Source organism: Anomaloglossus baeobatrachus, chromosome 5 (assembly GCF_048569485.1).
Source record: "Anomaloglossus baeobatrachus isolate aAnoBae1 chromosome 5, aAnoBae1.hap1, whole genome shotgun sequence".
Lineage (NCBI taxonomy): Eukaryota > Metazoa > Chordata > Amphibia > Anura > Aromobatidae > Anomaloglossus > Anomaloglossus baeobatrachus.
The window spans coordinates 241001151-241028029 of NC_134357.1; the positions used below are offsets into that span (position 1 = coordinate 241001151).

General features: G+C 44.6%; 1 protein-coding gene across 1 annotated transcript; it reads left to right on the top strand.

Moving 5' to 3' along the window:
* Nucleotides 1-24003, top strand: LOC142311112 (uncharacterized). Its single transcript, XM_075349229.1, has 5 exons — nucleotides 1-118; nucleotides 15257-15409; nucleotides 15577-15765; nucleotides 15851-15953; nucleotides 22110-24003. Exons 2-5 carry the CDS (start codon nucleotides 15332-15334, stop codon nucleotides 23858-23860), a joined length of 2121 nt encoding a protein of 706 aa, XP_075205344.1. The 5' UTR covers nucleotides 1-118; nucleotides 15257-15331; the 3' UTR covers nucleotides 23861-24003.
* The last annotated feature ends 2876 nt before the right edge of the window (nucleotides 24004-26879 follow it).

Sequence of the window (26879 nt, forward strand, 5' to 3'; positions counted from 1 at the left end):
CGGAAGTGGAGTGTTTGGGGCCAGTGGGACCATCGCGGTGCAGAGGAGGCTACCCTGGAGCAGAGCCGCCAGTGTGTGGCCCGTCCCTTACTGTCCGCACAGTGCTCTGCATAGTCAGGTAATATGTGTACTTCAATGTCATTATCCTGAATTTCTACACACCGGCCACCGTGTCCACATAGGGATGGCCATAAGACTCCACTATCACCCATAGTAACCTCAGTGTCAGCCACAGTACCCCCATTAATGATTAGCACCCTCGGTACCCCCACTAATGGTAGCGGCCACATTACCCCCACTAATGGTAGCGGCCACATTACCCCCACTAATGGTAGCGGCCACATTACCCCCACTAATGGTAGCGGCCACAGTACTCCCACTAATGGTAGCGGCCACAGTACTCCCACTAATGGTAGCGGCCACATTACCCCCACTAATGGTAGCGGCCACATTACCCCCACTAATGGTAGCGGCCACAGTACCCCCACTAATGGTAGCGGCCACAGTACTCCCACTAATGGTAGCGGCCACAGTACTCCCACTAATGGTAGCGGCCACAGTACTCCCACTAATGGTAGCGGCCACAGTACTCCCACTAATGGTAGCGGCCACAGTACTCCCACTAATGGTAGCGGCCACAGTACTCCCACTAATGGTAGCGGCCACATTACCCCCACTAATGGTAGCGGCCACATTACCCCCACTAATGGTAGCGGCCATATTACCCCCACTAATGGTAGCGGCCATATTACCCCCACTAATGGTAGCGGCCACATTACCCCCACTAATGGTAGCGGCCACAGTACTCCCACTAATGGTAGCAGCCACAGTACTCCCACTAATGGTAGCGGTCGTCATGCCCTGACTAACAGTAGCGGCCGCCATATCCCCACTAACAGTAGCGGACTCGGTACCTCCATTATCGGTAGCAGCCACGGTACCCCTACTAACGGTAGCGGACATGGCACCGCCACTATTGGTAGCGACCGTGGTACCACCACTAATGGTGGCGGCCACGGCATCCCCACTAGCGGTAGAACACAATAACGTTAGTAGACGCAGTACCCACAATTACAATAGCTGCCACTGTGCACACACTAATCATAGTTGCCACAGTACTCCAACTAACGGTGGCGGTAACAGTACCCCCACTAACAGTAGAAACCACTGTACCCCCACTAGTGGTAGTGGCCACAATTATCCCACTACCAGTCAGTGGCCACGGTACCTGCACTAATGATAGCGGCTGCCGTACCCCACACTAATGGTAGTGGCCTCCCTACCCCCCAGTATCAGTAGCGGCCCCCATCTTCCCACTAACAGTAGCAGCCACAGTACACCTACTATTGGTACCAGACACAGTTCCCACTGTATCAGCTACAGTACCCCCACTAATAGTAACAGCCACAGTACCCCGACTAACGGTAGTGGCCACGGCACCCTGACTAGCGGTAGCAACCAATCTACCCCCACTAATGGTAGTGACCACCATACCCCCACTAACAGCGGCCGCAGCACCTCTACTAATGGTAGCAGCCACAGCACCCCCACTAACGGTAGCGGCCACAGCTAGAGAGAAAGAGACATTTTGCATATTTCCCAGAGGAGCATTGCTATAAGACTCCTAACTGTCAGCCAGATCGGTTTGTCAGGTCTCCGCAAGGAGAAAAGTTTTCCCCTTCCGGTACAGTTCCATTTGTGTACAGCTTGCGATGTGAGAGCATCGGAAACGATATGCTAATGACCCCCTGCTGCGAGCGTCAGGTGAGGGTCATGCAACTGTGATACGATCTTGCTATCGGATCACAGCTGCGGAGAAGGGGGAGCACTTTCTCTCCTTCTCCTCCTCTGCCTGTCTCTGCGTATATCGCACTGCAGTCGGATTACATGCTAGTCCAGTGCAATGTTTCACATGCTCCCATAGACTTGTATTGGGGTGCATGAGTCGAGAATTGTTGCCAAACGCAGCATGCTGCGATTCATTCTGCGTGCCGCTATAGCATGAGAAATCAATCGCAGATGGACATTGCCACATAGTTTTGCACTAGATTAGGAGCAATCCGATGTTTTATCAGATTGTGCAAAATGCAAGTGGAACTGAACCCTTAGACCCCATTATAGCTTCTCATATAGCCAGATGAGATCTCATACTTTGCACTGATGAGGGACAATCACCCCTAAATCTTAAAGGGAACCAAACATCAGGATTTTCGTGTATAAGCTGCAGCCAGTGCAGTACCGGCACTATCATGCACAGTGTGTACATACCATCAGGGGGCAGCTCGGGTGTTTAGTCCGTGAAATCCAACTTTATAAAGTTTGAAAAATCAAGCACTTTTTGACTGACGTGTGCACCTCTCTCCTAATGTCCCTTTAAGGCCGGTTTCAGACGTCCGTGTTTCAGGTACGTGTGACATCCGTTTTTAACACGATGCCACCCGCACCCATGATATTCTATGCTGTACTCACATGGTCGTGTTTTCACACAGACGGTGTGACCTCTCATGACCCCGCACTCACACACGCAGACGTGTCCGTTTTTTCTTCGGCAGCACGGGTGTCACACGGATCACACGCTGATGTGATCCATGTGACATCAGTGTGACCGGTACCTGAGAAAACACGGGTCTTTTAAATAAAAAGATTTTCTATATTTACCTGTATCCAGCGCTGTTTTCTTCGGCTCTGCTGACCCCCGCTCATTATAATCATTCACTGCACTGATGAGTTGGAAGCCGGAGCATCGCTGGGGACCAGTGCCAGGGACTGCATCGCTGGGTGAGTATACAGCAGAGTGTGTGTGTGTGTGTAGTGTGAACCTGGAAGCCGGAGCAGCACTGGGGACAGGTGAGTATCCAGCTGTGTGTGTGTATGTTCAGTGTATACATGCATGTGCGCTATGTGTGTGTATGTGCTCGGTGTATCTGCTATGTGTGTATACATACAGTTAGGTCCAGAAATATTTGGACAGTGACACAAGTTTTGTTATTTTTGCTGTTTACAAAAACATGTTCAGAAATACAATTATATATATAATATGGGCTGAAAGTGCACACTCCCAGCTGCAATATGAGAGTTTCACATCCAAATCGGAGAAAGGGTTTAGGAATCATAGCTCTGTAATGCATAGCCTCCTCTTTTTCAAGGGACCAAAAGTAATTGGACAAGGGACTCTAAGGGCTGCAATTAACTCTGAAGGCGTCTCCCTCGTTAACCTGTAATCAATGAAGTAGTTAAAAGGTCTGGGGTTGATTACAGGTGTGTGGTTTTGCATTTGGAAGCTGTTGCTGTGACCAGACAACATGCGGTCTAAGGAACTCTGAATTGAGGTGAAGCAGGACATCCTGAGGCTGAAAAAAAAAAGAAAAAATCCATCAGAGAGATAGCAGACATGCTTGGAGTAGCAAAATCAACAGTCGGGTACATTCTGAGAAAAAAGGAATTGACTGGTGAGCTTGGGAACTCAAAAAGGCCTGGGCGTCCACAGATGACAACAGTAGTGGATGATCGCCGCATACTTTCTTTGGTGAAGAAGAACCCGTTCACAACATCAACTGAAGTCCAGAACACTCTCAGTGAAGTAGGTGTATCTGTCTCTAAGTCAACAGTAAAGAGAAGACTCCATGAAAGTAAATACAAAGGGTTCACATCTAGATGCAAACCATTCATCAATTCCAAAAATAGACAGGCCAGAGTTAAATTTGCTGAAAAACACCTCACCAAGACCAAGATCAACCTGTACCAGAATGATGGGAAGAAAAAAGTTTGGAGAAGAAAGGGAACGGCACATGATCCAAGGCACACCACATCCTCTGTAAAACATGGTGGAGGCAACGTGATGGCATGGGCATGCATGGCTTTCAATGGCACTGGGTCACTTGTGTTTATTGATGACATAACAGCAGACAAGAGTAGCCGGATGAATTCTGAAGTGTACCGGGATATACTTTCAGCCCAGATTCAGCCAAATGCCGCAAAGTTGATCGGACGGCGCTTCATAGTACAGATGGACAATGACCCCAAGCATACAGCCAAAGCTACCCAGGAGTTCATGAGTGCAAAAAAGTGGAACATTCTGCAATGGCCAAGTCAATCACCAGATCTTAACCCAATTGAGCATGCATTTCACTTGCTCAAATCCAGACTTAAGACGGAAAGACCCACAAACAAGCAAGACCTGAAGGCTGCGGCTGTAAAGGCCTGGCAAAGCATTAAGAAGGAGGAAACCCAGCGTTTGGTGATGTCCATGGGTTCCAGACTTAAGGCAGTGATTGCCTCCAAAGGATTCGCAACAAAATATTGAAAATAAAAATATTTTTTTTGGGTTTGGTTTATTTGTCCAATTACTTTTGACCTCCTAAAATGTGGAGTGTTTGTAAAGAAATGTGTACAATTCCTACAATTTCTATCAGATATTTTTGTTCAAACCTTCAAATTAAACGTTACAATCTGCACTTGAATTCTGTTGTAGAGGTTTCATTTCAAATCCAATGTGGTGGCATGCAGAGCCCAACTCGCGAAAATTGTGTCACTGTCCAAATATTTCTGGACCTAACTGTATGTATGTATATGTGATCAGTGTATATATGTGTGTGCTATATGCGTTTGTGTGTGTGTCTAGTGAGGACTTGGAAACCGGAGCATCGTGAGGACAGCATCGGAGACTCATCAGAGTTCCCAATGAACTCTGATGAGCCCGTGAAGTCACCGTCCTATCACCTGCTGTAGTGCGGGTGTCATCAGGATGTCACAGCAGCAAAAGAGAAAAAGGATCCAGCACGAATTCCTTCTTTAAAATAAGTAAAATATATCTTTGTACCGTGTTAGCCAGTAGAGATAAAAAAAATTGTTTAAAAGAACAGAGAGTCCTCAGTGGTTGATACCTTTTAATGGCTAACTGAAAAGATGGTAATAATTGCAAGCTTTCGAGACTACTCAGGTCTCTTCATCAGGCATGGTATAACACAAAATCTGAAGAGTCACGTATTTATACACAACAGGACTTAGAATAGTGCAGTAAAAAAAAAAAAAAAAAAAAAAAAGAACAAGTTATATGAATTTCTTTAAAATAAATAATTTCTTTTCCTTTATTGATGCACTTAAAAACATGTGAAGACCGAATATAGAAACATACATCAGTTCATAGGATTGCTTAACACGTTTCGGACTTCAAATTTAAAACCAACAGAGTCCTTAATCATAAGTCATCAGGATGTCATCAGAGTTCATTGAGAACTCTGAAAACCTCCTGGACGTCACTGCACACACACTGCTTGCTGGATACTCACCTGTCCCTGCGGCGCTGTCCTCGGCGGTGCTGTACCCAGAGCTGTCCCCGCGATGCTCCGTCTTCCACCTCCTCAGTGCAGTGAATATTCTATGAGTACAATGAGTGAGGGTCAGAAGCAGGAGACAGCAGAGCCGAAGAAAACAGCGCTGGATACAGGTGAATATAGAATATCTTTTTATTTAAAAGACCAGTGTTTTCTCCGGTACGTGTGACACGTATGCAAATACGGACATCACACGTGTGACATACGCGTGACACACGTATGACCATAACCATGTGTGTGCCTTGTAGATTAAACATGGACGTCTGAAACCAGCCTAAGGCCTCTTTCACACGTCCGTGAAAATCATGCACATTTTTCACGGACGTGTCAAAGGTGCGTATTGCCCTCCATGAGCCGTGTTTATGGCACACGTGTGTTCTCCGTGTGTTATCCGTGATAACACAGGGAGAAGGGAACTTTCTACTCACCTGTCCCTGGCGTCGCTGTCCGTGGTGCTGATCTTCAGTCTCCGGTCCTGCCGTCTCCCCCGCTGCTGCTGCTTCAGGCCGCAGTGAAGTGAATATGCAATGAGCATAATGAGCGGTTGTCAGCAGCAAGTGACAGCAGCGGCAAAGACAGCAGTGCTGGAGAAGGTGAGTAAAGGTTTGTTTTTTTTTCTTGCAGACACGTGTTTTCTCCGGTGCGTGTCACACGGAACACATCCATGTGGTCCGTTTGCGTTCTGTGTGACCCGTTTGCGTTCCGTGTGACACCCGTGATGCCGGAGAAAAACAGACATGTCTACATGTGGAGCACACGGGCACACGCATGCTCTACATGTACACACAGTCCATAGCAGACCATTGATTTTAATGAGTCTACATGTGCCCGTGTCTCCGGTACGTGAGGAAACGGACCAAACACGTACCGGAGACACGGACGTGTGAAGGAGACATAAGTCATATGACAAGGCTTGTTGGAGAGTCACTTTTGACTTTTAGGATTGCTACTTCCAGTAGGTGGCACAAGTGTCTCCTTCCTCCCTGAAGAGACATTTTGCATATTTCCCAGAGGAGCATTGCAGCTATAAGACTCCTCACTGGCAGCCAGATTGGTGTGTCAGGTCTCCGCAAGGAGAAAAGTTCTCCCCTTAGGCTGCCGTCCTATGTAACACCACAAAGAAACCGTGATATCTCTGAGTACAGATAATGTAGTAGATGTCACCTGAAGTCCTATGTAATACCACAGATAACACAGTGCTATCTGAGTGCAGATAATGTAGTATATGTCACCTGCAGTCCTATGTAACAATACAGATAACACAGATATAACTCAGTGCAGATAATGTAGTAGATGTTACCTGCAGTCCTATGTAACACCACAGATAACACAGTGCTATCTGAGTACAGATAATGTAGTAGATGTCACCTGCAGCCATCTCTCACGGTGGTTTACACTTTACCCATTCACCAAGAACTGGAAACAGACATGGTGGTGGAGTCGGCTTACTCCTGTCCTCACAATGCACTTTCCAGGTCATCCCCCCAGCTCCATCACTCTCATTCCCATCCTTTGATGTTCACACCATCAGGCTCTTCCATCCCCTTCCCCTCAGAGTAGCTGTCATATACCGTCCACCAGGCTCGCCCACCCAGTTCCTTGACCACTTTTCAGCCTGGCTGCCGCACTTCATGTCCTCTGAATTGCCAACCCTCATCCTAGGAGACTTCAACATCCCCATGAACAGCCCCTCCTCCCCATCTGCATCCCAGCTTCTATCTCTCACCACCTCCCTTGGCCTCTCACAGCTCTCATCCTCAGAGACACATGAAGATGGAAACACCCTTGACCTGGTCTTTTTCCGCTTCTGCTCAATCTCTGACTTTGACAACTCACCTCTTCCCCTCTCTGACCACAACATCCTCTCCTTCAAGCTCACAAACCCTCGTCCGCCCCAGCACACTCCCACCTATCACACATTCAGAAACCTACAGGCCATTGACTCTCTACACTTATCACTATCCCCTATCTCCTCACTTTCCTGTCCTAATCTGGCTGTAAAGCACTACAATGACACACTCAGAAGCACCCTGGACCAAGTAGCACCCCTCACCCTCAGAACCTCCAAACACCAAGTAAAACAACCTTGGCTCACATCACAAACTCGATATCTCCAGCGATGCTCTAGGAGTGCCGAGCGCCTATGGAGGAAATCCCGCACACCAGAAAACTTCATCCACTACAAGTTCATGTTAAGGACCTACAACTCTTCCCTTCACCTGGCCAAAAAGACCTACTTCACCACCCTTATCTCCTCACTAGCCAACAATCCAAAAAAGCTCTTTGACACCTTTCACTCCCTCCTCAGTCCCAAAGCACAGACCCCCATCACAGACCTTCATGCTGATGACCTGGCCTCGTATTTCACAGAGAAAATAGAAAACATCCGCCGAGAGATCAGCTCCCAGCCACCAAGCTTTGTGAATCCCATCCCTCCCCATATCCCATCCAGCTCACTTTCCACATTTGACCCAGTCACAGAGGAGGAAGTCTCCAGGCTCCTCTCTTCTTCTCGTCCTACCACTTGCCCTACTGATCCCTTCCCCTCACACCTTCTCCAGACACTCTCTCCGGTTGTCACGACTCACCTAACTAAAATCTTCAATCTCTCTCTCTCTTCTGTTATCTTCCCTTCCTCCCTCAAACACTCTATCATTACTCCATTATTAAAAAAACCTTCCCTTGATCCGTCCTGCACAAGCAACTACAGACCAGTCTCCAATCTCTCCTTAATCTCTAAACTCTTGGAGCGCCTGGTCTACTCTCTCCTCACCCGCTACCTTTCCGCTCACTCTCTTCTAAATCTTTACAGTCTGGCTTCCGCCCTTTACACTCAACAGAAACTGCCCTTGTCAAAGTGATCAACGATCTAATGACAGCAAAACGTAACGGTGACCACTCTCTGCTTATTCTTCTTGACCTTTCTGCCGCCTTCGACACTGTTGACCACCATCTCCTTCTCTCTATGCTCCATTCTATCGGCCTAAAGGACACTGTTCTTTCCTGGTTCTCTTCCTATCTTTCTGGCCGCTCATTCAGCGTATCATTTGCTGGCTTTACATCTTCTCCTCTTCCTCTCACTGTTGGGGTCCCTCAAGGTTCAGTCCTTGGCCCTCTTCTTTTCTCCCTCTACACTGCCCCAATTGGAATGACCATCAGCAGATTTGGCTTCCAGTACCATCTTTATGCTGATGACACATAGCTATACACTTCATCCCCTGAGCTCACCCCCGCTGTACTACAGAACACAAGTGACTGCCTGACTGCAGTTTGCAACATCATGTCTGCTCTCTATCTGAAACTTAACCTTTCCAAAACTGAACTTCTGCTTTTCCCTCCATCTCCCAACCTTCCTAAACCTGACATCTCCCTTTCTGTGTGTGGCACAACGATAAGTCCTAGGCCGCAGGCTCGCTGTCTGGGTGTTATACTTGACACCGATCTCTCCTTTACCTCCTATATACAATCTCTTGCCCGCTCCTGCCGCTTGCACCTCAAGAACATCTCTAGAATCCGCCCCTTTCTCACAATGGAAACGACAAAAACCCTCACCGTGGCCCTGATCCACTCTCGCCTTGACTACTGTAACTCTCTATTAATTGGTCTCCCCCTAACTAGACTCTCCCCTCTACAGTCCATCCTTAATGCAGCAGTCAGGGTCACCTGTCTGGCTAACCGCTACTCGGATGCCTCTGCTCTTTGCCAGTCATTGCACTGGCTGCCTATATATCACAGGATCCAATTCAAACTGCTTGTTCTCACCCACAAAGCTCTCCACAATGCGGCACCCCCTACATCTCCATCCTCCTCTCTATCAACCCACCCGTTCTCTACGCTCTGCAAATGACTTTCGACTAACATCCACACTAATTCAAACCTCCCACTCCCGAATCCAAGACTTCTTCCGAGCTGCACCAAACCTCTGGAACGCTCTACCCCAAGAAGTTAGGACAAATCACAACTTACTCAGCTTCAGACGCACCCTAAAGACGCATCTTTTTAGGGCGGCCTATCACACTCCCTAGCCAAACTAATTTCACCTAATCCCTCTACAACTTCTCAGAACATAACCCCACGTCAAACTCCATGGCACCCAAATGCATCTCAAGGCTCTGGCCAACTGGTCCAGGAAGCCATTATCTATCCCCCATGAGATGGCTGGATTGTCATTGTAAATAAGCACTTGTACCTTGCCCCTCCCCCCACCTCATTGTAGATTGTAAGCTCTCACGAGCAGGGTTGCCATTTTTCCCTTTAAATATTGTATCTTCTATAATTGTTACTTGTTTGTATATGTTTATGTATATGATATGTATATGTATATGAGCCTCCTGAATTGTAAAGCGCTGCGGAATATGTTGGCGCTATAGAAATAAAGATTATTATTATTACTATGTAACACCACAAAGAAACCGTGATATCTCTGAGTACAGATAATGTAGTAGATGTCACCTGCAGTCCTATGTAATACTACAGATAACACAGTGCTATCTGAGTGCAGATAATGTAGTAGATGTCACCTGCTGTCCTATGTAACACCCCAAAAAATCGTGATACCTCGGAGTACAGATAATGTAGTAGATGTCACCTGCAGTCCTATGTAACAATACAGATAACACAGATATAACTCAGTGCAGATAATGTAGTAGATGTTACCTGCAGTCCTATGTAACAATACAGATAACACAGATATAACTCAGTGCAGATAATGTAGTAGATGTTACCTGCAGTCCTATGTAACAATACAGATAACACAGATATAACTCAGTGCAGATAATGTAGTAGATGTTACCTGCAGTCCTATGTAATACCACAGATAACACAGTGATAATTCTCTTCAGGAACTGTCTGGCAGTTGAGGCCAAAAGTTTTGATACTGACACAAATTTTGCTTCTCACGCAATTTGCTGCTTTGGTGTTTTTGGATCTTTTTATTAGATGTTTCTATGGTTACTGAAGTACAATTATCAGTGTTTCATAACATTTTACACTTTTATTGACAAATACATTGTTTATGTAAATACTAAATATTTATAATTATAACAAAGAACAACTTTGCTGACATTTGAGTGGACAGTGGGTGCCCTTCACTGATCCAGCCATGGACTCCTCCATCTTGTCCGTCAAGAGTCACTCTCAGTCTATAAAACTTTTGAAAAATCTGTCTTCAGGTATGAGTCAAACATAAACCATTAATCTCCAGTGCTGTCATATTCCAAAACGGCAATCTCCCATAAGTGCTCAGAAGAACAAGGTGTTCAGTGCTTGGAGATATGGTAAGAAACTAGACCACCACTGAACAAGACTCAGAAGAGGAAACGTCAAGAGTGGGCCAAGAAATATCTGACGATAGATGTTTCAAAGGTTTATGGATTGATGTGATGATGTGACGAAAGTGACTCTTCACGGACCGGATGCATGGACCCGAGACTGGATCAGTAACGGACACAAACCTCTACACCAGGGGTGGGCAATTAATTTTCCCATGGGGCCGCATGAGAAATTGGGATTGATTTAGAGGGCCGGACTAATATAATTACCTCAATTCTACCCAATATACTACATCACTACACCCCCTCCATATACTACACCTGTAATATACTACACCACTACACCCTCATATACTACACCTGTATTATACTACACTCCCTCCATATACCTGTAATATACTACACCCCCATATACACCTGTATTATACTACACCACTATATAATACACCTCCAATATACTACATCATTACACCCCATATACTACACCTGTAATATAGTACACCTCCATATAGCACACCTGTAATATACTACATCACTACACCACTATATAGTACACCTGTAATATACTACACCTCCATATAGTACACCTGCAATATACTACACCTCCATATAGCACCTGTAATATACTACACCTCCATATAGCACCTGTAATATACTACACCTCCATATAGCACCTGTAATATACTACACCTCCATATAGCACTCCTGTAATATACTACACCTCCATATAGCACTCCTGTAATATACTACACCTCCATATAGCACACCTGTAATATACTACATCACTACACCCCATATACTACACCTGTAATATAGTACACCCCCATATAGTACACCTGTAATATACTACACCTCCATATAGTACACCTGTAATATACTACACCTCCATATAGCACATGTAATATACTACACCTCCATATAGCACCTGTAATATACTACACCTCCATATAGCACCTGTAATATACTACACCTCCATATAGCACACCTGTAATATACTACACCTCCATATAGCACACCTGTAATATACTACACCTCCATATAGCACACCTGTAATATACTACACCTCCATATAGCACACCTGTAATATACTACATCACTACACCCCATATACTACACCTGTAATATAGTACACCCCCATATAGTACACCTGTAATATACTACACCTCCATATAGTACACCTGTAATATACTACACCTCCATATAGCACATGTAATATACTACACCTCCATATAGCACCTGTAATATACTACACCTCCATATAGCACCTGTAATATACTACACCTCCATATAGCACACCTGTAATATACTACACCTCCATATAGCACACCTGTAATATACTACATCACTACACCCCTATATAGCACACCTGTAATATACTACACCTCCATATAGCACACCTGTAATATACTACACCTCCATATAGCACATGTAATATACTACACCTCCATATAGCACCTGTAATATACTACACCTCCATATAGCACACCTGTAATATACTACACCTCCATATAGCACCTGTAATATACTACACCTCCATATAGCACACCTGTAATATACTACACCTCCATATAGCACACCTGTAATATACTACACCTCCATATAGCACACCTGTAATATACTACACCTCCATATAGTACACCTGTAATATACTACGCCTCCATATAGCACACCTGTAATATACTACACCTCCATATAGCACACCTGTAATATACTACACCTCCATATAGTACACCTGTAATATACTACACCTCCATATAGCACACCTGTAATATACTACACCTCCATATAGCACACCTGTAATATACTACACCTCCATATAGCACACCTGTAATATACTACACCTCCATATAGTACACCTGTAATATACTACACCTCCATATAGCACACCTGTAATATACTACACCTCCATATAGCACACCTGTAATATACTACACCTCCATATAGTACACCTGTAATATACTACACCTCCATATAGCACACCTGTAATATACTACGCCTCCATATAGTACACCTGTAATATACTACACCTCCATATAGCACACCTGTAATATACTACACCTCCATATAGCACACCTGTAATATACTACACCTCCATATAGCACATCTGTAATATACTACGCCTCCATATAGCACACCTGTAATATACTACGCCTCCATATAGTACACCTGTAATATACTACGCCTCCATATAGCACACCTGTAATATACTACACCTCCATATAGCACACCTGTAATATACTACACCTCCATATAGTACACCTGTAATATACTACACCTCCATATAGCACACCTGTAATATACTACACCTCCATATAGCACACCTGTAATATACTACACCTCCATATAGCACACCTGTAATATACTACACCTCCATATAGCACATCTGTAATATACTACATCACTATACCCCCATATACTACACCACTAGCCTGCCCCCCCATATCACACACACTACACCCCATACAGCCTGCACCCCCATATCACACACACTACACCCCCATATGTCACACACCATGCCCACATATCGCACCCTGCCTGTACACCAACTTACCCCTCTCAAACACTCTGCACCCCTTCACATCCTTCTGTCAGTCTGCAGCCCCCCTCCCCCTCATGTCCCCTCTTTTCTTATTACCAGTCATCATGTGTCCACATCTTCAGCATTCAGCATGTCTTGCTTTCTGCCCGGCATCCTGTGTCTCCTCCCACACAGTCACATGGGCGTGACATCATCGCAGGTCCTGGAAGATGAATTACTCCGTCTACCGTGCTGCTCCTTCTCCTGCCCGGCGGGAACTTTTGAAATGACACACGCAGCGCAGTACTGACAACGTCAGAGCGCGCGTGTGTCACTGACAATTAGTGCCGGCAGGGAACAGAGGAAAGACTCCTGCGTTCCGCTGCCTGCACTGACTGTGCAGACCTGCACAGGATCTCCCCCTGCTCGGCACGCTGCAGCCCGGCTCCTCTGCACCAGCTGAATACGGGCGGGCCGGTCACAGAGAGCAGGCGGGCCGGATGTGGCCCGCGGGCCGCCCCTTGCCCAGGTCTGCTCTACACACTAGCAAGTAGGAGGTGGGGTACTGCTATGGGCTGGTATTATTAAACATGAGCTAGTTGGACCATTCCAGCCAGAAGATGGACTCAAAATCAACTCTCAAACCTACTGCCAATTTTTTTTTTTAAAAGACCCTCTCTCTTCAATCAGTGGTACAGGGAAAAGCCTGCAATTTCCAAGAAAACCTTGATTTTTATGCAGGACAATGCTCCATTATATGCATCAAAGTCACTGCTTGCCCTTCAGTAAAGGCTTTAAAATTGATGAAATAATGACATAGCCCCTCCTCAACTGACCTAAACCCTATAGAGAACTTGAGACCTTTTTAAATGGAAGATTTGCAGTGATGGAAAATAATTACCATATTTTTTGTTTTATAAGACACACCGGATTATAAGACGCACCCCAAATTTAGAGATAAAAAAAGGTAAAAAAAAAAAATGGGGTCCATTTTATACTCCGCTGTTGTCTTACCGGAGGGGGGCAGCAGTGGTGGTGAAGCGGGGTCACAGGATGCAGAGGTTGTGCTGGCAGCGACAACGGGTCAGTGGTGGCAGCGGCGGCAGGTCAGTGGCGACGGTGGGTCAGTGGCGGCAGCGGCAGCGGGTCAGTGGTGGAGCAGGCCGGTGCGGTTAGTTTCTCAGTCTGTCCGCGGTCCCGGTTCAAATGATGGCACCTGGAGCAGCGCATGCGCTGAGCTCTCATCCAAGGGCTCCATCTACACACACGCTGACTCCCAGAGCGGCGCGTGCGCAGATGGAGCTCTCATCCAAGAGCTTCATCTGCGCACGCGCTGACTCCCGGTGCCATCATTTGAAACTGGGACCGCGGACCATCTGGGACACCTGCCGCACAGCCACTACAGTCTGCACAGCCACCCACCCGCCCGCACAGAGTTGGAGCCAGCTGGCCGCCGCTTGCCCGCCCGCACAGGCAACTGGCCTCCAGGACAGAGAGGCAGCCGGCACTGACAGGCACCCGGCCACCTGCACGCAGCCACAGGCACCCGCCGCCCGAACGCACCCAGTCGCCGCACATACAGCCCCCCCCCCCCCCGTAAGCTATAATCGGATTTTAAGACACACCCCTCATTTTCCTCCCAAATTCTTGGGAGGAAAAGTGCATCTTATAATTCGAAAAATACGTTACCTCTCTGAGCAATGTCTGGGGTCTGAGGTTGGTGCCACCCAAAAAGTCAATCATCACCAGACTAAGACAGACTCCATAGATGGAAGGATATTACTGAAAATCAAGGTTGCGGTATTGGTCACTGATATATTAAATGTCAGAATTGTATTTTTTGTACATTTTGAGTTGTTTACTTATTATTCTCACTTAAACAGATGAAAATAAACAGCTCGTATAGGAAAATTAAAGTGTTTCATTTAGTTGCTCCATAAATCTGAGCAAAGATACTCAAACCTCTCTTTTATTTTCTTAAATATTCAGATTTATTGCCCTTTTGGATTGACTAGCGCTGTGGTTGTTCAATTATAACATGAATCATCCGAAATACCAAAGGCCTAATAATTGTGCACACAGTGTGCAGCTTTATGGCTAGCTTTAAATGTATCCAATGTGATTTATATCTCTAGATAATCTGGAGGCCCTTCTTTAAAGAGGAACCTGTGTAGTATAGGTTGTGTACTGACGATAAGCACTGCCTGCAGATGGAGAAGAATCCGAGCCAGCTTAGTGAGAGAATATTGACCATCACCTTGGAAATCATCTACCTGCTGACTGGAGAGGTAAGGGGTTGTAGGGTTTGTCTTTATTGTTTCTTTTAATAAACATAACAGGAGCGGTGAGTTGTTTTGAAAATCATGTCACATCACACCACTAATGAATTTAAAGAAAGCAGTGATTGTTGGTTTTTTTTTTTAGGTAACTATTTTCATTTTGCATTTTTTTGTAGGATTATGGGCCTGTGAACAAAGTCACTGAGAATGTGATGCCCAACAGTAATTCCAATGTGTCTGGCGGGTTCAGAAGTACACCGAGCCCTAGTATGGAGATGCCACCTAACTCATCAGTACAAGAGAAAAGCAGGGAACAGAAGATCTTAGAACTCAGCAAAAAGATCACTGAGCTATTGAGTGGAGAGGTAAGTACTACTGGGAATGCTGGGACATTACATGGTACCACATTATAGATGTCTAAATACTGACAATTACAATATGTGATGTCAGGTTGCTGTAAGATGGCAAGACGTCACTGTCTATTTCTCCATGGAGGAATGGGAGTATTTGGAAGGACACAAGGAACAGTACAAGGGTATGATGTTATCACCAGGTAAGAAAAAGTAATGTCTTTTTATGTATGAGAGATTATTGTTTTTTTTTCCTTTGTATACTTCAGCCCCTTAACGACTTATGAAGTGCTATGCCCGTCATAAGTAGTCTTCCTGCCTTTGATGCGGGCTCGCACACTGACCCTGCATCTTTCCCTGCAGATGAAGGCTAAATTATTCAGCCTTCATCTACTTCTAACAGCCACGAGTGGAGAGGCGCTCCATCCATGGCTGTTAACCTGTTAAATGATGCTGCCAATCTCTGTTTGCAGCATTTAACACTCACTGGTAGGGGGCGTGTTCTTCTCACCCCTTTGTTTGTTATCACAGTACTCCTGTGAACACCAGCCTGTGGCTGGTCTTCATAGGAGACTAATTTATTCTATATACTGCAATGCTGTGACATTGCTGTATATATAATAAATGATCAGACCATTGTAGATTAAAGTCCCTTTGGTGGAATATTAAATACAGTAAAATGTAGAAAAAAATGTTTTGAAAAAAATGTAAAATTTAAAATCACCACCCCCCCTTTTACCACATTAAAAATGAACTAAATAAACTAAAAATACACATATTTTGTATCGTTGCATTCATTAAAGTTCGATCTATCAAAATATAAAATAAATTAATCTGATCGGTAAACATGAAATCGTGAAGAGAAAATAAAAAAGCCAGAATTATAGTTTTTCGGCCTCCACAACAACAGAAGAAAAAGGAAATAACAAGTGATCATATATACTCCCAAATAACATCAGTAAAAATGTCAGCTCAGGCGCAAAAAGCATGCCCTCACACAGCTCCATATCCAAAAAATTGAAAACATTATGGGTCTCGGAGAGTCGTGACACAAGCAAGTTTTTTTTTGTTTTTTTAAATTTCTGATTTTTTTTTTTACCACTTAAAACAAAAACTATACATTTGCTATCTATGTAATCATACTGACCTGGAAGGATATTTATTGGAAGGACATCAGAAGTTTTCGGGGTGGGATTAATATTGAAAGTGGGTACCCAGCGCTTACTATTAATAGTGCCCTCACTGTGGCTTTATATAATATGTACAATCACAGAGTGGGGCACTTTTACTATTTAGAGGCACAATGGGGTCATTTGTACTATTTTAGGCCACTGTTAGTATATATAGGCCTAAAAAAGCCAGACAAAACAGAATATATACCTGAGACTGTTGAGGTATAAATATCTGTTAAACCCCTTCACCGGCGATTTTCTGTTTTTCATTATTGTTTTTTCCTCTTCTTGTTAAAAAAGCCATAAGTCTTTTATTTTTCCATCAACATAGCCATGTAAAGGCTTGTTTTTTGCGGGACGAGATGTGCTTTTGAATGAAACTATTACATTTTACCATATTGTGTCCTAGAAAGCGGGGAAAAAAAAATAAGTGCTGGGAATTGGCAAAAAAGATATGCAATTCCACAATTGTTTTACTGGTTTTTATTTGCCATGTTCACTATATAGTAAAACTGACCAGACAGTATGATCCTCCAGATGAGTACAAGTACATAGATACCAAACATGTATAGTTTTTCTTTTATTTAATTGGTGAGAAAAAAATCAGAAGTTTGAAGAAAAAATAAATCCTTTTTGGCACCATTTTCCAAGACACATAATGTTTTTTATTTTTTGGTATCTGAGGCGGTGTGATGGTTTATTTTTTGCTCCCAAAGCTGATATTTTTACTCATACTATTTTGGGGGAGATGCATTGTTTTGATCACTTCTTATTACATTTTATTATAATGTTGCGGCCACCCAAAAACTTAAATTCTGGTGTTTAGCATTTTTTTTTTCTGTTACCAATTGAATTAATTTATATTTGATATATCGGACATTTCTATTATATTTACTAGTCAGCTTAGGGGACTTGAAGCTGTGATTATCTGATTACTTCTGCTGTACAGAGTAATGCATCAGCCCTGCTCTGTGCAGCAGAAATGATGACTATCAATGAACACTGGCAAGCAGCTGGCATTCAGAGGAAGTTCATCATGACAAATACAGGGGTCTTCAGCTGACTCTTGGCTGTCAGGATAACACATGGATGCCCCACAATCACATCACGAAACCGCCAATGGGAGTCGTGAATGCGTGCTCTCCACCAGTGGGGAGATTGACATAAGAATTTAACTGGTTAACAGCTGTGGGCAAATCTCTGATCCACCCTCAGCTGTTAGAGGCACATGTCGGCTGATCAGATCAGCCGACGTACAGGGAAAGATGCAGGGTCAGCGTGGAAGGCCACATCAAAAGCAGGGACAGAACCTTACGTCCGAGGTTGTCAAGGGGTTAACCCCTTAACGACCCATGACGTACTGGGTTTTCAACAGCTGACATGTGTGCCTGCTAGCCGCGGGTGGAATCGCTTCCACCCGCGGACATTAACCCCTTACATATCGCTGCCAAAATCTGGCAGCGATATGTATATGCGCGCCGCCATGACAGTCACTTACCCCGCCCCCACCGGAAGTCACGTGACATGATCACGTGACTTTTGGTGGTTGCCATCGTAGCACAGGGTCATGTGATGACACCTGTAGCTAACATGACTCACTTCCTCTCAATGCCGGAATACAGCCGGCATTGAAAGTAAAGCAGCAAATCTGCAGTTCTCAGCTCTGTAGCTGAGAACTGCAGATAGTGCAGAGCGATCGGATTGCTGATAGCCCCCAAAGGGGACTAGTAAAATAAAAAAAAAAAAGTGAAAAAAAAAAAATTTAAAAAAAAAATAAAAAACCTAAAAGTTCAAATCACCCCCCTTTCACCCCATTGAAAATTAAAGAGTTAAAAAAATAAAAAATATACACATATTTGGTATTGCTCGCGTTCAGAAATGCACGATCTATCAAAATATAAAATCAATTAATCTGATCAGTAAATGGCGTAGCGGAAAAAAAATTCCAAACGCCAAAATTACGTTTTTTGGTCGCCGCAAATTTTGCGCAAAATGCAATAACAGGCGATCAAATTGTAGCATCTGCATAAAAATGATACCGTTAAAACGTCAGGTCAAGACGCAAAAAATAAGCCATGACTGAGCCTCAGATCCCGAAAAATGAGAACGCTACGGATTTTGGAAAATGGTGCAAAACGTGCGCCACTTTTTTTGGACAAGCTTGTGATTTTTTTTTTAACCCCTTAGACACAAGTAAACATATACATGTTTGGTGTCTACAAACTCGCACTGACCTGAGGCATCACATAGATACATCAGTTTTACCATATAGTGAACACAGTGAATAAAATATCCCAAAAACTATTGTACGATCACACTTTTTTTGCAATTTTTCTGCACTTGGAATTTTTTTTCCCGTTTTCCAGTACACTATATGGTAAAACTTATGGTTTCCTTTAAAAGTACAACTCGTCCCGCAAAAAACAAGCCCTTACATGGCAAGATTGACGGAAAAATAAAAAACTTACGGCTCTCGGAAGAAGGGGAGCAAAAAGCAAAAACGGAAAGTGCCCGGGGGCTGAAGGGGTTAAAGGGAATCTGTCAGCTGGTTTTTGCTATATAATGTGAGAGCACCATGAAGTAGGGGCAGAGACCCTGATTCAAACAATGTGTCACTTACTAGACTGTATGCTGTCTGTTCAATCAAATCAGTGCGTTATCTGCAGGAGATATTAGTGGTGGCATGCCTCCTAGACCAGCTTCTCTGTGTAACCCCATCGCCACCACTAATAAGATAAACCTATACATAAATAATAGCCAATAGAAAGGTTGCAATATTTTTCTTTATTGATTAAATTATTAAAACATGATGGGTTTCAAATGAGAAAGAGTGTACACAAAGGGCACAGGAGTAGATGTGTAGGGTAATTTTGTTTTATAATAATAAGGCATTATAGTCTCATAGTAAATTGCTACTTTAGTCACTTTGGGGCAGTCTTCTAGACTTTCCTGGCACCTTGGAGAATAATCTCAATATTTTTCCACATTTTGAAGGTAATATTTTTAATTTCCACTTATTGTTCAGAGTCATTTAGGAGCAGTCATAGACACAAAAGTTAGGCATCAGAGACCATGTTTTGCAGATGTTTGCTACCTGGCTTGTAAGTTTGATGAACAAGGTTCTAATAATTATCAAACAAACTTAATGAAAACAGGAGTAATAGAGCAAAAAAAAACAAAAAGAAAAACTCCTAAAAAAGATTTTATTAGTATTCAATATTAAAATCGTTAATTTATAAAAAGCTATATTGCTTCTTAATGTGCACTCAGTATAGACCGGTCACGTGAGGTGAGTGTAGAAGATGGTGGAGACAATATGTGGGATGAGTGATGGTGATTTATAAAGAATAAATAAATCAACTGTAGTAGTTATTAATTTCGGGGTAGTCGTACTACTTATTGTAGGGGAGGGGGGGGGTTTATTATCCCTCCCTATCGCCTACCTACCAGCGGAGGTGCACCATAAAGTTTCGGGTACTCCCTACTCCTCGTCGTCTCTCCCTATTCTCTCCTTGCAACCCACCAGTTGCCAAAAAGCGCACACACCACCAAAAAGAAATGAATTAGTGCCAAATGTCACAGGTCAACAATTATCAGTTTACTAAGATTGCCATAAATATAGCAACCATAATCCAGCTGCACAGACCATTAAGCCTGCACAGGCGTAAAAAGGCAAGGTAATTTGTAATCACACCAAGCTGAGCCTAGATAGAAATAGCAACAAATCCCAGCAGGGATGACTTATCTGCTGGGGCCATCCAGTGAAGTATCCCGACGCGTTTCCCCCCTATATGTTTGCTTAGGGGTTCATCAGGGGAAGTTCAAAGGGTTTCACGTCCAAAACAATACCATCTAGACAAAAATATAATTATCAGAATCACATACAATATAGTGTCCAAAGACAACACATATTCTCAAGAGAGGCAGCTAAAACAGGCCAGACCTAGATAAAGTCACATACCTCGGACAGTCTGATACACTTGCAACCATAGAGCGACAGCAATGGCCTATAATAAAGGGCAGGTCTTCCGTGCAGTGACTGGTTGCACTGCAGGTGTAAGGAATCCCACTGTACCAGCTACCTGCAGGAAAGTGCACCCTCCCGTAGCGACCGCCGTCCTTTAAATGGATGGGTATTTCCCGCTCCACTTACGTATCACATGATGACGCAGGGCCGGATGTGATCTAATCGGTCTATACTGAGTGGACATTGAGAAGCAATATAGCTTTTTATAAATTAACGATTTTAATATTGAATACTATTAAAATCTTTTTTAGGAGTTTTTCTTTTTGGTTTTCAAGGTTCTAATAAATAATCTTTACTAAGGTCCTGTTCACACTTGCATTAAGGCTATGTTTTGTTTTTTCATGCGTTTACGCAGTTTTTTAAACTGCAGTGTAAACGCATGCGTTCTGCATCCCCAGCAAAGTCTATGATAATTTAGGAAATTCCATGCGCACGTTGCGTTTTAGAACGCAGCGATTTGCATGCCAAATTTTTTACAAAATTGATGCGATCTAAAAAGCAACATGTCACTTCTTTTGTGCGTTTTGGATGCTTTTCCCACTCGGTCTATGGGAGAGCAAGCATCCAGAACGCATGAACTCTGCATCTGCAGTCACAATGCATCCAAAATGCAGCTTTTCGGCTGCGTTTTTAAATGCACATGCAGTGACAAAACGTAGAACGCAACATGCGCACATAGCCTAACAGGTTCCATCTGGGATTTTTTTAGTCATACTTTTATATATCTGTAAAAGCAAAAATAGTGACCTAGAGTGTAGTTCTTGCTGTGAAATATATTGGAACCTACACTTTAATTATCCCCACATGGTCAGACCTCTAGCATGATGGATGGTACAGTTATCATGAAAGCCATTTGAGTATTGTGTGTGTGTTTAGTATGCGAACTGTGTACCAGTCGGCATGTTTATACCACTGAGGTTGAGTATACAAAAGTGTAGGTACATTTGAAAGTGAGTGGGATCCATTGGTGTCTCCATTGAAAAATATATGTATTACAATATCCACAGCTTCCGAAAGTCAGATCCATGACACTTGTGTAATCAGAATTCAGAATCTGATGTTTGAGGTATTTTCTGAGATTTGTTTGTAGATGTTTTCATCTAAAGCTAGCTTTCGGATTATTAGACTTGTGTTAATACATTACATTTCCCTTTTAACAGATTTGGCAAACGCTAAATATGAACTGGGAGAACTTTCTACACCTTTTTTGCCACCATCTTATTTAAAGAATGAATATGATTTCCATACAGCAGTCCAGGAAGTAAGATGCCCAACAGTGGGTGATCTTAATTTGATACACCATCAAGAAATGTTTACCAAGAAAGCAACTTCTTGTGACGCAATGTATCTTATACAAGGGATTTGTCCATCCATAGGTCACATAAAACAAGATATACCAAATAACTTTCAGAGATTATTTAATGAGGATGACAAGAAACGAAAAAAATGCATTAACTCAATATTTTTAGACCATCCGTATGCAATTCCCGCACGTAAAATAAAGAAAAGAATCCTCACAGATGCTGATAGTCCTACAACCACAAATACACCGGAATATCTGACGTTTCAGATTAACGAGGTACCAACGTTATATGATATAGGAGGGGTAACATACACTGGCCTCCAAACTCCAATGGACTCTATACAATCTAATACTGTCCATATTAAGGAAGAATCAATGTCACAGGAAATAAAGTCCAGTGTCACAGATAACATGCAAGAATATAAATGTTCACATATTAAAGAGGAACCGGTCTCGAGTGAAGTATCAAATCTTCCAGACTTTTCTACATCCACAGAACTTCCACAAGGTCAGTTTCATATTAAGGAAGAACCAATCTCATATGATGAAGACTATACTAAAAATACAGCCATTAATACTCCTACATTCCATACACACCATCATACTGGTTATCAGTTTCAAGAGGAACCGCCATCAGAAATTGACATCTATTTACCACCAGATACTGAACATACAGTTAGTCGCAAAACTGTCCATAGAAGACATGTTCGGCAAAAGACAAACCTAGACAAGCCATTTTTATGTACTGAATGTGGGAAAAGTTTTGTTTGTCAATCTGGACTTTCCACACACACGAGAATGCACATGCTTAAGAAACAGCACACTTGCACTGAATGTAATAAAACTTTTCTCAGTAAGCCGTATCTTGTAAGACATCAGATGATGCATTCTGGAGAAAAAAAATATTCTTGTGAAGATTGTGGTAGGTGTTTTTCAAAAGCATCACATCTCAATGTTCATCAAAAAGTCCATAATAGGAAAGGCCCGTTCTCTTGCACCAAATGTGGAAAATGTTTCCTCAGTAACTCAAATTTTATCCAACATCAAAAAATTCATGGAACGGAGAATCCATTCTCTTGCACAGAATGTGACAAATGGTTTTCCAGCAAGTGTGAACTTACTGACCATCAGAGAGTTCACTCTGGAGAAAAAACATTTTCTTGCCCTGATTGTGGGAAGACATTCATTAAAGTACAAAACCTACTGAAACATCAAAGGCTGCACACTGTGAAGAATCCATTTTCTTGTATAGAATGCGGAAAGATCTTTACGAGTAATAACTATCTTATACGCCACATGACACTGCATAGGAGTAAGAAGACGTCATACCCTTGTGAAACCTGTGGAAAATATTTTAACAGTAGTTCAGATCTTACTATACACCAGAGGATCCACGCAGGAGGGAAACCAGGGACCAGTTCTGAGTGGCGGAATTGCTTTATCCGTAAATTAGGCTTTGTTATACATCAGAGAAACCACGTTAAAGAAAAACCTTACTCATGCCTTGAATGTAAGGAGCGATTTATGAGGAAAAGTAATTTGTTCCTTCATCAAAAAATTCACACTGGAGAGAAATCTGTGAGCAAAAAGGAAGAAAATTTACAATAATAGGAATATTCTCTTTATGTTGAATTTTCAATTATTACATTAATGTAATGTAATATCATTGGTTACTAGTGACCAAATACATAATTTAATGTCATGATATAGTTTCTCAAAGGGAGTTTTTCTTTGTCGCTCCATTGGGAGACCCAGACAATTGGGTGTATAGCTTCTGCCTCCGGAGGCCACACAAAGTATTACACTTTAAAAAGTGTAACCCCTCCCCTCTGCCTATACACCCCCCGTGCATCACGGGCCCATCAGTTTTTAGCTTTGTGTTGAAGGAGGCACACATGCACACAATGCTCCACATTTTAGTCAGCAGCAGCTGCTGACTATTTCGGATGGAAGAAAAGAGGGCCCTTTACAGGGCCCCCGGCATGCTCCCTTCTCACCCCACTGAGTCGGCGGTGTTGTTAAGGTTGAGGTACCCATTGCGGGTACAGAGGCTGGAGCCCACATGCCGCTTTCCTTCCCCATCCCTTAGGGGCTCTGGGTGAAGTGGGATCCTAACCGGTCATCCAGGCACTGGGACCGGGCTCCCTCCGCAGCCCCTGGTGGTATCTGCCGGACAGGAGACTGAGTATCGTCAGGGACAAGGCCCTGCAACTACAGGTACTCTGTGTCCCCTTTGGGACGGTGCATGGAGCACCTGGGCCTCAGACGCTGCAGCGCATGCAGCGTTGGTTTTTTGTACGGGACTACCGCGCCGATCATGCCTGCTGGCCGGCCGCGGTTTCTACTTTAGTCCCCGGCTTTTGCGGCCTAGTACATTAAACGCCCGCCCACGGGCCTGCCAGTCAGGGGCAAGGGCGGGACGGTCGGGCTGACGCCGACAGTGAGGGCTGGAGCACACATAGCTGTCCTCCTCCCCCCTCACTAATCCCTATGGGGCACCAGATTCCCGCACTTTTGTAAGTCCGCCCACGGCTCCCTCCTCCCCTGTGAACGCCGACAGCCATGTTTTAACACATCCTGCCGGTGGAGGACGTCTGGCTGCAGCTCTGGGAGACCCGAGGCAGGGAATCTGGTGGCCACACACCGCTGGAGCGGTTGGTAAGCCACACCGGTTACCGGTGCTGGTCCCCCTAGGGTGCTGAACTGTATATAGATACATTATATTTGTATACTTTTCCGGTTCAGCTGTATTGTTAACTTGTGGCTATATACCCTCAGTGATCACGCTCCTGGGAGACAACAGCATGTCGTTCACAAGGAGCAAGGGGGCCAAGGCACAGGATTATTTTGCTACCTGTACCTCTTGTGCGGCTATGTTACCTGCAGGTTCCACCTACCCTCACTGTGAGCAATGCTCGGCCCCTATGGCACTCGCTCAGCCGGAGCCTGAGGCACTAGGGGGTCCCTCGGCCCAGGTAGAACCACCGGCCCCCCCTGTCCAGATGGCAGGGACAGAGTTTGCTGTTTTAGCTGACAAACTCTCTGAGTCGCTTTCTCATTCCATGACTCAGTCTATGGATAAATGGTCTGCTAAGTTTCTAGAGGTTTTGCAGTCCAGACCGGCCCTTACACAGGCCCCGGGCACTGCGGGATCACCCCCAGGCCCCTCTCGGTCTGCGACTAAGCGTGTTCCTGGTGTGGCCTCTAGTTATTACGTGCAGGACTCCGGCACGGACCGCAGTCCCAGACCAGCTAAGCGGGCTCGCTTAGAATCTTCCCCGACTTCTTCACGCAGTTCGGGGTCTCAGCTTGAGGATTCTCTAGAGGAGGAGGCGGAGGTCGCAGCTCAGGACTCTGATCCTGACGTTGCTCTCAATCTGGATACACCTGAAGGGGACGCCATAGTAAATGATCTTATAGCGTCCATCAACCAGGTGCTAGATCTGTCTCCCCCAACTCCGCCTACAGAGGATTCGGCTTCACAACAGGAGAAACACCAGTTTAGGTTTCCTAAACGTACACGGAGTGCTTTCTTCGATCACTCTAACTTTAGAGATGCTGTCCAGAAGCACAGGGCTTTCCCGGACAAGCTCTTTACTAAACGCCTTAATGACACACGTTACCCCTTCCCCGCTGACGTGGTTAAGGGTTGGGCTCAGTGTCCCAAGGTGGATCCTCCAGTCTCTAGACTGGCGGTTAGATCCGTAGTAGCAGTGGCTGACGGTGCATCACTCAAGGATGCCACGGACAGGCAGATAGAGCTACTACTGAAATCCATCTATGAAGCCATAGGTGCATCTTTTGCCCCAGCCTTTGCAGCAGTGTGGGCACTCCAGGCTATCTCAGCTTGTCTGTCTGAGATTAATGCGGTCACCCGTACCGCTGCGCCACAAGTAACATCTTTGACTTCTCAGGCGTCAGTATTTGCATACTACGCCATGAATGCTGTCCTGGACTCGGCTAGCCGTACAGGGGTAGCATCCGCCAATTCAGTGGCAGTCCGCAGGGCCATGTGGCTACGCGAATGGAAGGCAGACTCTGCTTCCAAAAAGTTCTTGACCGGTTTGCCTTTTTCTGGCGACCGACTGTTTGGCGAGCGATTGGATGAAATTATTAAGCAATCCAAGGGAAAGGACTCGTCCTTACCCCAACCCAAACCAAACCGACCTCAGCAACGGAAAGTTCAAGCGAGGTTTCGGTCCTTTCGGCCCTCAGCCAGATCCCAACCCTCCTCGTCCAACAGACCACAGAAGAGCCAGAGGAACTCTTCTGCATGGCGGTCTAAGTCACGTCCTCCAAAGACCGCTGGAGGCACCGTCTCCAAGGCGGCCTCCTCATGACTTTCGGCCGCCCCAAACCGCATCCTCGGTCGGTGGCAGGCTCTCCCGCTTTTGCGACGCCTGGTGGCCACATGTCCAAGACCGATGGGTGAGGGACATTCTGTCTCATGGTTACAGGATAAAGTTCAGCTCTCGTCCTCTGACTCGTTTTTTCAGAACATCTCCGCCCCCCGAGCGGACCGTTGCGCTTTTTCAGGCGGTGGACACTCTGAAAACAGAAGGAGTGGTGATCCCCGTTCCCCTTCAGGAACGCGGTCGCGGTTTTTACTCCAATCTGTTCGTGGTGC